Source organism: Lissotriton vulgaris, chromosome 1_1 (assembly GCF_964263255.1).
Source record: "Lissotriton vulgaris chromosome 1_1, aLisVul1.2, whole genome shotgun sequence".
Lineage (NCBI taxonomy): Eukaryota > Metazoa > Chordata > Amphibia > Caudata > Salamandridae > Lissotriton > Lissotriton vulgaris.
In genome coordinates, this window is record NC_141685.1 from 1115981121 (window position 1) to 1115995452 (window position 14332).

General features: G+C 48.8%; 1 protein-coding gene across 1 annotated transcript in view; it reads right to left on the reverse strand.

The window, feature by feature from the left end:
* Positions 1-14332, reverse strand: part of LOC147748716 (uncharacterized) — a 341752-nt gene that overhangs the window by 197666 nt on the left and 129754 nt on the right. The window contains exons 8-10 of the mRNA XM_086936477.1: positions 11929-12185; positions 5527-5634; positions 2620-2808 (exon numbers count right to left, since the gene is read on the reverse strand). Of these exons, the coding sequence (XP_086792603.1) occupies positions 2620-2808; positions 5527-5634; positions 11929-12185 (554 nt within the window). The remainder of the gene's footprint in view (positions 1-2619; positions 2809-5526; positions 5635-11928; positions 12186-14332) is intronic.

Here is a 14332-nt window from a genome sequence, read left to right on the forward strand (position 1 = left end):
ACACAACTACACTTAATAACAAATAGCCTCAGTATGAACAACCCGTGCAGTCGCACTGTGCCATAAAAACCTAGACAACACATATTACTGCTTTCCAGAAAACTACAAACAAAAGCCCGGAAACCAACTACATTCTTTACACCACAGTCTTAAACATACTGCCTAGGTCAAAACCTAGTTTGTATACTATTTGGTGGATGTATGTGTTGTCAACAATGAAATAGGTGAACCGGTACCACTGAAACAATAATGGCCTAGCCTTCACAGCAGGCTTTCGCACTGCAGGCATCTGGGGCGTCACTCTACACCACTTCACTTCATGCCTCTCTACTCCACTCTGTACCACTCTACTCTATGCCAGTGCTCTCTACCCCACTCTACTATTCAACACTGGACTATGCACCAGGCCAGTCTAGGCCACATCACTCCACTCTACTCTGCATCACTTCATTTTATCACACTCTACTTTGCAACACTGCACTCTGTGCCACTGCACTTTATGCCAATGCACGTTATATCACTACTCTATGCCACTGCCCTTTATCTTGCACCACTCCACTCTACGAAACTTCACTCTTCTTTGAAACAATCTACTCTTCTCCACTGCATTCTACACCTCTCTGCGCCACTCCACTTTACACCACTATTCCACTGCGTGTTATGCCACTATTTTATGCTGCTGCTCCCTGCCCTGCACCACTCCACTCTATGCCACTTCACTCCACTATGAAACAATCTACTCTACGCCACAGCACTCTAAGCCACACTATTCCACTATATGCCAAACTACTCCCTCTATGCCACTGCCCTCTCTACTCTGCGCCAATCTATTGTGCACCACTCTACGCCACTGCCTACTGCGTCACTCTACTCTAAACCACTGCACTCTATGCCGATGCACTCAAAACTGCTTTAAAACTGCTTTACTAAAAAACAATGTACTCTATGCCACTGCAATCTGCGGCAACTACTCTGCACCACTGTACCCTATGCCACTATACTCTACTCTGCAACACTCTTCATGACTGCACACTATGCCACTCTATTCTACTCTGCACTACTGTACTCTGTGCCACTGAACTCAGCACCAGTCTACTTTGCACCAGTGCTCTATACGCCACTGCATGCTACACCACACTACACCATGGTGCTCTCTGTCACTGCACTCTGCGCAACTCTATTCTACTCTGCACCACTGTACTCTATACAACTGCTCTCTGCATCACTCTACTCTGCACCACTCTATGTCACTGTACTCTACTCTGCCCCACTAAACTCTATGCCACTCTACTGCACTCAACGCACCACACTCGGCATCACTCCACGCCACTATTTTGCACCACTGCACTTCATGCTACATCACACTACTCTACACTACTGCACTCTATGCCACTCTGCTCTTCACATCTGTACTCTACCCTGCACCACTTCACTCTGCTCAGAAACAATCAACTCTACGCCATTTTACTCTATGCCACTGCACTCTACTCTGCACCACTGTACTTTAAGCCACTTCACTCAAGGTCACTCTATGACACTCCACTCTACAACACTCCACTCAATGATGCTCCACTCTATGACGCTCCACTCCATTAAGCTCTTCGCCACTTTGACACACTACTTCACTCTATGCCACTCCACGCCACTCCACTCTATGCTATTCCACCCTAAGCCACTTGATTCTGCCACACTACCCCACTCAAGGGCATTCAACTCTCCTACACTACTCCACTTTGTGCCACTCCAATCTATGACAATCTAGTCTACTCTATGCCGCTCTTCTTTACAACACTCTACACAACACGCTCAACACCACTCCATGCTGCTTGACACCACTCCACGACATTCTGCCACTCCACAACACTCTACACCATTCTACTTTACTCCATCTTTGCCTTTCCACTCTACGACACTCTACTGCCTTCAAGATACTCCACGCCACTCCATGATTCCACTTCACTCCACTCCCCACCACCAACTCAACACAACTTTACAGCACTCCACACCACTCCACTCCACTCCACTCCACTCTGCTTCACTTTACGACACTTCCCTCCACGCCACTCTCCTTTGCCCCATTAACCTTTGGCCATACTGAACAGCAGCCACACTGGTGTGCAACAGGGCTAAAACATATTGGCACAGCCACTAGCCTTGCATAGGCGAGATCTATTGGCTGTGCCAATGCTTGTTGACCTTGTTAGTTGGAAATATACACACTTGTGACTGCATTCTTGTGGGAGGAGGTAGCTGACCGTGTCCTGCTCCAGGTGTGTGGTTACTTAAATCAATGGTACTCCTTTTACCAATGAAATTTTGAGCGGGCCTGCTGTAATGAAAACTATTGGCAATGGATTCAAACACATATCTCTACAGTGGATGCATTAGGCCAATAAGCTATGACACCGAAATAACAAAGGTCACCTTGGGTTAGAGCGCGGTACCTTCAGAGTGGTAAACAGTGACATCCCAAGTGGCAGAGAAGGCTCTAACAAGGTGTAAAAAAAAAAACAACTCCGAAAGAATCCTAAAAGGGAGTCATAACAGTATTGTAAATCCTACTGCGGGTCAGAACATTATTCTAGTGCTTGGCACTGATTTGCCTGTGGTGATACTCACAGCCTGCAGGTTCTCCTTTGCCTCCGCCGACTCCCGTGATAGCTTATCAACTGCTGTAAGCACGTGCTCCTGGAGTCTCTTCCATAGAGTGGGAAAGCCAAACGGGCATGTTGGATCGGTGGCCCGCATCTCTTCAGTCCAACGTGTCGCCTTCCATAGCAGCACAGACAGGGCCTCCTCCCTCAGAACCTAGACGGCAATGGGGCAAGCTGTTAGTGTCCTCTGTACCTCCAGAGTCTCTCCTCAGGCTCAAATCCAAGAACCTTCAGCTGCCAATTACTCTTCGACCAAGACTCCCTTTCCCCTTCCCCATTTCTTCAGACCTCAGGTTTCTTCCCCCTTTACTCTCAAACTCCAAGTTATTAGCAGGTAGTAAATATGTGTGCTGAGACTTCCTCTTAATCAGGCCCTAGGAAGAATTACAATTTCTTCTAAAAATATGGATTGCAGACATTTCTTTCTAGATTCGTTTTATACCATCCACGTATAACAAGGCCATATGTTCCTATATTGCTGAAACATTGGTATTAAATTATAATCTGTATGCACCACACGTCTTGCGGCCTACTGTTGATAAAAAGGGGAACAGGGCCATACCTGTAACAGGGGATGTAGACACAGCATTTAATAAGGCATGTTGGGCATTAAAGTAAGAAGACTGGAAATGGGGCCCTTACCTTGTTATCATTTATACCCCTCTGCAGCCTTCTTACCCTCAGACCTCGAGCTCTCCTACTATTACCCCTTCTACTTCCAGACTCCAGGCTACCTATCTGCTCCTTGAGCCCTCAGGCACCAGGCATATCCTCACACCCCAACATCCCATCTTTTCCCTCTAAACCGGGCTCCCACTTTATTTTGTGATAGCAAGTTCTGACCTTCATCTTTGACCCCTGCTTCAGATGGCTCCCCATTGACCCAAGAATCTCATATTCCTCCTTTGTTCTCAGGCTCTCTCCTTCCCCCTCTGCCCCACACGTCCACATTTCTCCTCTTACTCTAACTCTCACCATTCCCCTATGACTCCACGCTCCTACCTATCTCCTCTGACCTTCGGGTATTACCGTACCTTCCAAATCCTAACTCTCAATCCCGCCTTGACCATAGACTGTAACACTTTGACACTAACACTGTCCTCTATGACCACAGGCAGAGCCGCCCCGGTCGGATAGAGCCCTGGGCGGATGAGAATTTGGCACCAAGGCTGATACAGGTGAATGGAATGATGCAGCAGGGAGGCCATTTTGTGTATATCGTTCAGTCACAGGGTGATCACATTAGAGCAGAGACTGGCCTCTGAACACAAACATATCCCCTAAATAAGTCGGATTCATTTACAACTGGCGCAGAGTTATTGGTGTGGCAGATAGGGTAGTTGTTGCGTGTCAGCATGGGGTAAGAGAGAAATTGGAGGGGGCGTAAAGGCGCTAATGGGGTGTACAATGGTATCAGCAGCATGTAAAAAAGATGATTACAAGCAGTTTAATTGGATTCATTAGAGCCACGCAAGAGGAATGATGCTGTCTGCAGTAACACAATGGAGACCCCTCTGTGCTCCGCTCCGATGACTGTCGCCCTGGGCGTGGGTCCAGTTCGCCCATGCCCAGAAAAAGTTGGCCCTAGCCACAGATAAAGCATTTCCCTCTAAGACCCGCTGTAAACTTTACCTTCAAAGCATCAGATTCTCAGTAGTCTTTTTCGGACCCCAAGTTCTCACTGTTCATCTTTAACCCTAGGCTGTCACCATTACCCTCACAACCCATGTCGTAGAGTTTCCCTTCTGACTCTAAGCTCTTACCATTTCTCTCTGAAAGCAGTCTCTGAACTTACACCTGAGACCACAGGCTCTCACTATTCCCCTCTTATCTCACCTTGTAGCTTCTAAACAAGGGGCTCCAACATTTTCTATAACAAGAGCTACGCATGATCAATAAAAATCTTGCTGACCTACTAATATTATTATTATTATTTTTCTTTTTTTTTTCTTAGTAGTAAAAGTATGTTTATTAGACCAATATTATTAGCGTTGTATAGACAACATTACATTAGTGGCCACCCTATGCAAGACTGCCAGTGGTGATTAACTCAGTACTTCAGGCAGGGTTGACAGAAAGGTTTTTATCAACCTTAAATATAAATATAATTTGATAGTTCAATCCTTTTTCTCCAAACATCATCTAATAAGCTCACAAAACACATACATTTTCATCTTGAATATACAATTTTCAATTCTGGAATACATATCTTAACTCATCAATGCAATAACCTCTAATTTAGAAGGCTCGGAGTCGGCTGAACATTGGAGAGCTACTTACAAGTAGCTGCAGAGCCACCAGTAGCCCCCGAGCTACTCGTTGACGGTTGGAGTTGCCTGTTCTAAACTTTCCCCTCTAATCTTGGCTCTCACCTTTGCTCTCTGACGCCAGCCTGTAAAGCCTCCCCTCTGACCCTAGACTCTCACTACTCTCCTCTAACCCTAGGGTGTTTACTTTTCCCTGTGACCTTAGGATCGCAAGATTCATCAAGCCTGTAAACTTTCATCTCTGACTCTGCCTTTCACCATTTCTTTTTTTTTAAAGTTCAAGTTCTATCTGACCCCAGGCTGTAAACATTCCCCACTGACACTAGGCTCTCACCATCGGCCTCTGACTCCAGCCAGTAAACTTTCCTTCCTGACCTCGGCCCTCAGCATTCCCATCAGACCCCAGACTGAACATCCCCCTCAGACGCTAGGCTTGCACTGCTCCACTCTGCCTGAAGCCTGTACATTTCCCCCTCTGACCCTAGGCTTTTAACATTCCCTTCTGACTCCAGGCTGCAAACGTTCTTCTCTGATACTAGGAATACACCATTCCTCTCTGACACTAGCTTTGAATTGTCCCCTCTCCCCCTACATATCAGCATTACCTGCTCTCCTTTGTAGGCCACGGTTGCTTCCAGTGTCTTCATCAAGGCGTCTACAGCTCCGAGTTTTGCAGCTGAGCCACCCAGGAACCGACCAATCGCGTCGATGCCCTGCAGGACGAAAGCTCTTCATAAAATGTCTGCCAACGCCACCTGTCGCTGCCCGGCCTCCGCGAGGGATGAGAATGTAACGCGCTGATGTCATAAGTAGAGCTAGGGAGCGCGTGCGCTGCTTCTGTGATGTAATTTACCGGGGGAGGGATAACGCGCATAGCACAAGTACGGGAAGGGGGCGGACAAGGTGTGCAGTGCACAGGCAGGGAACGGAGCGAGCGAACCAACTGGTTAAGGTGTCTTTATTGGGCTACTCTGTCAGCCAGTAAACTGTCCGCCATATGATGTTCCTTTGGCATAATGGACTCAATCCCTGCTGCACTAGAAGGTTCTGGTTGCGTGGTAGGCGATGTCCTTAACCGGAGGGAGTTTGTGGTACACCAGTGTGTATTTAGGTCATATGGAAGGAAGCATTACATGCTGCGGCTGATTGTGACAGGACAGCGGGGCCTTATAATGACAGGGTGACCTGGGAGCAAGGGCCGGACCAGACCAGATGTGCCTTGTGGCAGGCATGCATATGACTGCATAGATGCCAGTACCACGAGGACTGGCCTACAGAGCAATCAGGCAGTGTTTGATGAGCTGGTCTGATAGGTCAGTACGTGGGCTGTGTTTATTGTGTTTGTGGGCCTGTTTTATTGTCTGGTGGGGCACGTTTACGGGCAGTGCTTTAAATGGGGAAAAATAAGTGCAGGTACTCCTTAAAATAGAGGTGTGGCAGGTGGGCGTGGCTAGGGGCGGGGTTACGGGCAAAATATGATCATACATAATTACTTCTGTACCAGTTGCAGCACATATTATAACACATGAGAAGTGTAGTTCTGTAAAAAAAACAGATTAACTCATTACACAAGATAAAAGGCATGATGGCACTTTCACCCTAATGGTCGCTGCGCAACTGACTGACAGTGCAGGGTCGGTCTAGAAACCCTGTCCTGTTAATTACAGCGTGACACAAGCCCTCTCACCCCCCTGCAGTGTGGCCTATTCAAATGGGCGCTGCAGGAATCTTTACCAGCAAATCTGCAAAAGGCTGCTTCAGCCGAGTCAATTGCAAGCTCCTCGGAAGCAGAATGGCCTCTGCACTGGACAATAAACCTAACCTGAGCCTGTCCTGCTGTCGATCAGGGTACCGGTACTCTCCCTGGCTCCAGAGAAGTGCCGGTACTGACGGCAAAAAAAATCGGAAGTGCCGGTACTCCGTACCGGCGAGTACCGGCCCATTTAAAGCACTGTTTACGGGTGGTTTCCATGATGTTCAATCAATCATTTGTAAAGCGCACTACATACCCGCGAGGGTCTCAAGGTGCTGAGGGGCGGGATGCTACTGATCGAACAGCCAGGTCTTGAGTATCCTCCTGAATGTCAGCAGGTCTTGGGTCTGTCGTAGGCTCGGTGGGAGGGTGTTCCATGTCTTAGCAGCGAAGTGGGAGAAGGATCTCCCACCGGTGGTTGTTCTTCGGATGCGCGGGACGGTGGTGAGTGAGAGGTCGGCGGAGCGTAGGTGGCGGTAAGGGATGTAGAAGGAGATCCGTCTGTTGAGGTAGGCTGGCCCAGTCTGGTGGAGTGCCTTGTGTGCGTGGGTGAGGAGCTTGAAGGATATCCTCTTGTTGACGGGGAGCCAGTGCAGGTTTCTCAGGTGGGGGGTGATGTGGCCGTGGCGTGGTACCTCGTGGATCAGTCGTGCCGAGGGGTTTTGGATGCGTTGTAGTCGTTTGATGAGCTTGGTCGGGGCTACCGCGTAGATGGCGTTTCCGTAGTCGAGTCTGCTGGATACGAGGGCCTGGGTAACGGTCTTTCTTGTATCTGTCGGGATCCATCTGTAGATCTTGCGGAGCATGCGGAGGGTGTTGAAGCAGGAGGAGGAGACGGCATTGACTTGCTTGGTCATTGAGAGCGTTGAGTCGAGGATGATTCCCAGGTTGCGTGCGTGGTCGGTGGGTGTTCGGGCTGCCCCCAGTGCCGTCGGCCACCAGGAGTCGTCCCAGGCTGAAGGGTTGGAGCCGAGGATTAGGACCTCCGTCTTGTCTGAGTTTAGCTTCAGACGGCTGGTTTTCATCCAGTCGGCGATGGCCTTTATTCCTTCGTGGAGGTTGGCTTTGGCTGTGATGGGGTCCTTGGTGAGGGAGAGGATCAGCTGAGTGTCGTCGGCGTAGGAGATTATGTTGAGGTTGTGCTGTAAATGTTGAACAGCGTTGGGCTGAGCTCGATCCCCTGGGTACGCCGCAGATGATCTCGGAGGCTTTGGAACGGAATGGGGGAGGCGGACGCTCTGGGTTCTGCCGGAGAGAAAGGAGGTGGTCCAATCCAGAGCCTTGTCTCAGATCCCTGCGGCGTGGAGGCATGCACGTAGTGTGCGGTGGCAGACGGTGTCGAAGGCGGCAGAGAGGTCTAGAGGATGAGTGCTGCGGTCTTGCCATTGTCCAGCAGGGTCCTGATCTCATCGGTGGCGGCGATGAGGGCAGTCTCGGTGCTGTGGTTGCTGCGGAACCGTGACTGGGTAGGGTCCAGGGTTCTGTTTTCTTCGAGGTATCGGGTTAGCTGTCTGTTGACGGTTTTCTCGATGACCTTGGCCGGGAAGGGGAGCAGAGAGATGGGCCAGAAGTTCTTGAGGTCTCTTGGGTCTGCCTTAGGTTTTTTGAGTAGGGCGTTAATCTCGGCGAGTTTCCAGATCTCTAGGAAGGTCGCGGTCTCGAGGGAGAGATTGATGATGTTGCGCAGGTGGGGTGCGATGGTGCTGCTTGCTCTGTTAAAGACGTGGTACGGGAATGGGTCCGACGGAGAGCCAGAGTGGATTGAGCGCATTGTCTTGATGGTGTCATCGATGCTCACGCTGGCCCAGGCTAGCAGGGGGTCGTGATTGATGGTGTACGGAGGGTCTGTTGTGTTGCTGTCTGTTGGGGCTGTCTGCGTGTTGAAGCTGTCATGGATGTCTGCTATCTTGCGGTGGAAGAAGGTGGCAAGGGAGTCGCACAGGGCTTGTGACGGCGGGATGTTGTTGGTGTTGGAGAGTTCCTTCACGATGTTGAAGAGCTCCTTGCTATTGTGTGCATTGTTGTCGAGGCGGTCTTTGAAGGAGGTCCTCTTGGCCGCCCTGATGAGGTAGTGGTGGTTGCGGATGGCGTCCTTGGGTGCTGCATGGCTTTCCAGAGTCTGTTCACTGTGCCAGTTCTTCTCTAGTTTCCGGCAGGCTTGCTTGGCGGCTAGGAGTTCTGGGGTGAACCATCTGGCCCTCTTGCTGGTGTCTCTGTGGGGGGGGGTTTCTTCAGCGGGGCGAAGGTGTTGGCGCAGTCCTCGATCCAGCGTCTGAGGCTGTGGGCAGCGTCGTCGGTGTTGGAGGGCTCGGTGGGTGGGCTGAGAACGCGGTTTGCGTGTAGTTGGTCTTCAGTGATTTTGCTCCAGCAGCGGTGGGGGATCTGTTGGGTGCGGTGCTGTGTGGTGGGTTTCTGGAAGGCGAAGTGGATGCAGCGGTGGTCGGTACGGAGGAGTTCGGTGGTGTGGCTGATGGGGACATACGGGCTTGAGGAGAAGACTGGGTCGAGTGTGTGGCCAGCGGAGTGGTTGGGCATTGCAACGAGTTGCTTCAGTCCGAGGTTGGCGAGGTTATCGATCAGGGTTGTGGAGTTATTGTTGTTGTTGTTCTCAAGGTGAAAGTTCAGGTCTCCGAGGAGGATGTAGTCGTGGAGGTCAGGGCGTGCGTGCTGATCAAGTCGGCGATGGAGTGGCTGAACTGGGGGCGGGGTCCGGGGGGTCGGTAGACGAGGGTGCCTAGGAGGGTGGAAGTAGAGTCTGTGTGGATCTGGAAATGCATGTGTTCGGCGGTGCTGAGCGCTTCGTCAGTGCTAGTCGAGACCCTGATGCTGTTCTTGTGGACAATGGCGATTCCTCCTCTGACTTTGTTGGTGCGGTCTCTGCGGGTGATCTTGTAGCCTTCTGGGATGGCTATGGCGATGTCAGGTGCGGAGGAGTTGGTTAACAAGGCGACGTCCGGGGACGTTGTGTCAAGCAGGTCCCAGAGTTCGACGGCATGCTTGCGTGCGGAGCAGGTGTTTAGTAGTATGCATCAGAGGTGGTTGGGGTGTTTCTTGGCGGGCGGTTCTTAGGCTCTGAGGCTGGTGTAGCTGCAGTTCCGACAGGTGAAGGGGCCGTGTATGCGTTTCGGGGCGGCCTTGAAGCAGGTGTGGCTCCGTCCGGAGTTGAGAGCGTGCTGAGTGCTGGCGTTGTAGTGGCGGCGGTCGCCATGGCAGGTGCGGGGGCCAAGGATTCTGGTGCTGGGCGCAGTCCAGGCGTGGATGGGCGCAGACGGGCTCGCCTTAGGCGCGCCTTCTGCGCGCCAGCGGCGTGGCTGCGCAGTGGCTGTCATATAAGGCGAGGTGGGAGGGAGGAGCAGCTGGGAGGCGGAGGCATCGAATGGGCAGTGGGCAGTCAGGGGGGACGGGGCCGCAGGGGACGCAACGGTGAGGGACAAGGAAGGTAACAGGAGGAAAAAGGGCACAAAAATCGAGGGTAAAACGAGTGGCACAGAAGGCAAAAGGGCACAAAAAAACGAGTGGAACAGAAGGCAAAAGGGGCACAGAAACGAGGGAAAAACGAGTGGCACAGAGGGCAGAAGGGCACAAAAAACAAGTGGAACGGAGGGCAGAAGGGCACAAAAAATGAGGGAAAAATGAGTGAAACAGAGGGCAGAAAGGCACAAAAAACGAGGGAAAAACGAGTGGAACAGAGGGCAGAAAGGCTCAAAAAAGAGGGAAAAATTAGTGAAACAGAGGGCAGAAAGGCACAAAACACTATGGAAAACCGAGTGGAACAGAGGGCAGAAAGGCACAAAAAACGAGGGAAAGACGAGTGGAACAGAGGGCAGAAAGGCACTAAAAAACGAGGGAAAAACGAGTGGCACAGAGGGCAGAAGGGCACAAAAAACGAGGGGAAAATGAGTGGCACAGACCACAGAGGGTAGAAGGGCACAAAAAAGCGAGTGGAACTGAGGGCACAAGGACACAAAAAATGAGGGAAAAATGAGTGGAACAGAGGCCAGAAAGGCACAAAAAATGAGGGGAAAATGAGTGGAACAGAGGGCAGAAGGGCACTAAAACGAGTGGAACAGAGGGCAGAGAGGCACAAAATCCTAGGAAGAAACGAGTGGAACAGAGCGCAGAATGGGCAGAGAGGCACGGGGGCAGCAAGGGGAACAGAAGGGAAAACCGGGCAGAGACACGGGGGCAGCGAGGGGTACAGAAGCAAAGACTGGGCAGGAGAGCACGGGGACAGCGAGGGGGACAGAGGGAAGACAAAGGGGCACAGACCATGTACAGGCAGGGGGGGGGTAAGACAGACAACAGCAGTCACAGGCACAACAATGAATATACAGGCAATACAATAAAAGCAATAAAGCGGAGGATGAAAAAAACAATGTGATGTTGCCACAAAACATTGCCTGCAGCAAGGACATATGCATGCAGTCTCCCATACCTTAAAAACAGCTATACAGCATGTCTTTGCAAGCTTAAAACCGCTCTGATTTGCAAATCTGGGCCACTTTTTTAGCCATTTCATTCACTAATGGGAGTCACTTTTATTTTGGTGCCCAGGTCTTGTTTTCTGTCCCAATCTGACTCTGACCACTCGAGAAATGTGATTGTGCAGTCATGCAGTTAAACACCTAAATATTACAGCATGTTGGACTTGGATTCTGACAAACTGCAGGGAAGTTGTGAGAGATGATGCCATGAATATCACCTAACTGGAGCAGCAAAAACAGACGTCCTGTGGGGAGTCGTCCTAGCCTCTAACTGTCAAAAGCGCAAGCCAGTGATGCTAAATGACCAACAAAGTGAGTGCTCGAGACACAGTGCGAGCCAGTGAACATGTCAACAAACATTATAAATGTGAGATCAACATAGAAAATTAGGAGGCAACACAGGGGTTCATGGTGCTAAAAGATGCTCACTGCATGATAGGAGTTGTCAAGTAACATGAAGGTCTGTAGAGCACAATGTTCAGCAAGTCTATGATCTGTTGGTGCAGTTGTTTGTCTAGATATGCAGGATATCTGCTGGTCGTGTGTTATTGCAATGATTATGTACCTCACGTTATTACTGTTGTGCTTACTCTGCAAAGCACTCTGATACCTTCAGGTCATGTTTGTTCTATATAAAACTCACAAATAAAGAAATACATTTTGATCCCAGGTCTTTCCACTCTTCACCATACTGAGGGCATTTGTGAACAATGACGCTGGCTTTGCCACATACAATTGCTCTGATCAGTTAACATAACCCTGTGTCTTACCTTTCTCAGTTCCTGGTCCCCAGCAGAGCCTGCCTGGCTTAACTCCGTGCCACAGTCTGAGAGAAGCAGCAGGGTTGTTAAGTGAGCCCTATCCAGGACCCCCTCTGGAAGTGGTGCAGTGGTGACGATGCGGCGGAGTATGTCATCTTGTATCTGCTCCAGGTCTTCATCAAAGCTTGGTCCACCAGGATCCTCGGGGACTCTGAGGTCAGCGACAGACTGGGCGTCCTTCCCCAGGACCTTCCAAGAATCTGAAGCTATAGTAGAAGATGGCAGGCGTTCAACCTAACCTGATTTTAGTTATGCTTGACTAGAAACAAAATATGTTTCGAGATTTTTGTTTATTTTTTAATTTTTATTTTAATAACGTTTAAATCAACACTTTAGTTAACAAAGCAATAAAATGCACAAAACGAAACATTCTTGAAATACAAATCAAATAAAACACTTCATAAAAATTAGTGACATATACAGGACTTAACAAAAATATGTACAAAATATAAAAAGCCTCAACACCAAGAGCTTTTTTTGTTCATCAATAAAACAATCCCAAAATTTGCAAAGTGTGTAACACATCCCATTAGAACAAGCACTCATAAAAAGTGCAACAAGCACATCATTACAATTACACATATTATCACTTATAAACAATATTGCTCATATTTAACCTGTCATATAATTGCAAATAATTGTACTGAAGGCAAATTTATTATTAGGGGTGAGCGGTGCGCGCTGGTAAACTCCGCTCCATCGGCAGAAGGCAGAGTTTTTGCCAAACTCCCTGTGCTAAGTGGAGCATAGAGTGGCAAAACTCTGCCTGCGGAGGTGAGCTTGCCACCCATCCCTATTTATTATCTTAATCAGATTGCTATATGGTTCTAATTAACTAGTTCATAAAAATGCTACCATTAAAAAAGAGTAGTGTATAAAATCAGAAAAGGCAGTGCCTGTCTAGTGCCCATGCTCAAGGACTAGTCCTGGAAAAACACCCACTGACTGGTGCACTTGACAGCATTAACGCTCTGGTGTATCCATCACCATCATACATTAATACCACAAGCACAAGCCACCAAACAACTATCCCAGATATGACCTTACATGTCTTTACTGTTTTTTTTTTTACTTATCCTTATAATACTCAATTAATTCTGAGTCTGGACAGCAACCTGTAACTTTTACAGGCTCTCTTTAAATGAGCAGTTGAAGGACACGGGTAACAAGGCATGTAAGAGACAAACATGAGATTAACTAGTAAAGTCCTTGAATAAGAAAAAAGTAAATGAGAGTGACAATAAAGCCAACCAATGGTAAGCAATAGGCAGGCTTTAAGCCCACTGTAAGATCTTGGTAAGCTCACAATAGGTCTTTTACAGCTATACAGCTTGTGGTGTCTGGTAGGTCATCTTTGCGCTGTACCCCACATGAAAAAATCTGGTGGCCCTTTGAAGTGGCCCAATATGATTTATTCCACCTCTGAGAAAAATCTAGAAGTAGTCACTGAGTCTAATCTCACTGTACAGCACCACTTTTCTAATCTAGTGCCATTCTATTTCCTACATCTTTGCTCTTTGAAAAATATATTTTCTTTCTTACCTGCCCTGCAGATTACAGAAAAAAAGTAATTTAGGCTTTAATTTTATCTAGACTGGACTACTGCAATCTTCTCCCGAAATCTCTTCTTAACTGACTACAAGTGGTTCAGAATACAGCAGCCCATGTTAGTCTCAATCTTCGAAAATGTGATCATATCACCCCCCATCTCGCTTCTTTACTTTGGCTTCCTATTGGCAAGCGATGCCACTTCCAGGACCTTTGGCTCTGTCATAAAGCTATTCATCGTAGTGACCGATCTAGTTACAGAAGTCTTTCTGCAGATACACTCCAACAAGAACGTTGTGCCCGTATCTGCCAATCACCTTGTTATTCCCCACATTATCCATTCTGGAAACAGCAACTGCACTTTCCAATAGTGCACTGTTAAATTATAGAAGGACCTGCACTCCACGCTCCACTCTACTGTATCTCACTAAGCTTTCAGGAAACTTCTCAAAACTCATAACTTAAGCTCGTAATGTATACCTACCTGTTTTATCTTCTAGAGACGTCTTTCAATGACAGGACACCCAGGATTGGGTAGCAGAGCACTTTATAAATGTCTTTTCATTCATATCCACAGAGAAGATGGTTAGAAGGTGGTTCTGACACTATGAGCCGCCCGGATTTTTCGCTTTTTAAGCACCTAATGGTTGAGCTTTTACTGTGGGGGAGCCTCATAATCTGGGACTCACCCACAGTGAACTCATAATGTAGGAGACTGCATGGAGATTTGGCTGGTGTACCCTTGGCTTGACTAGGCCGCTGCGCAGCAGCTGGAGTATGGGACACTGTGCTGGTTACATGCAGA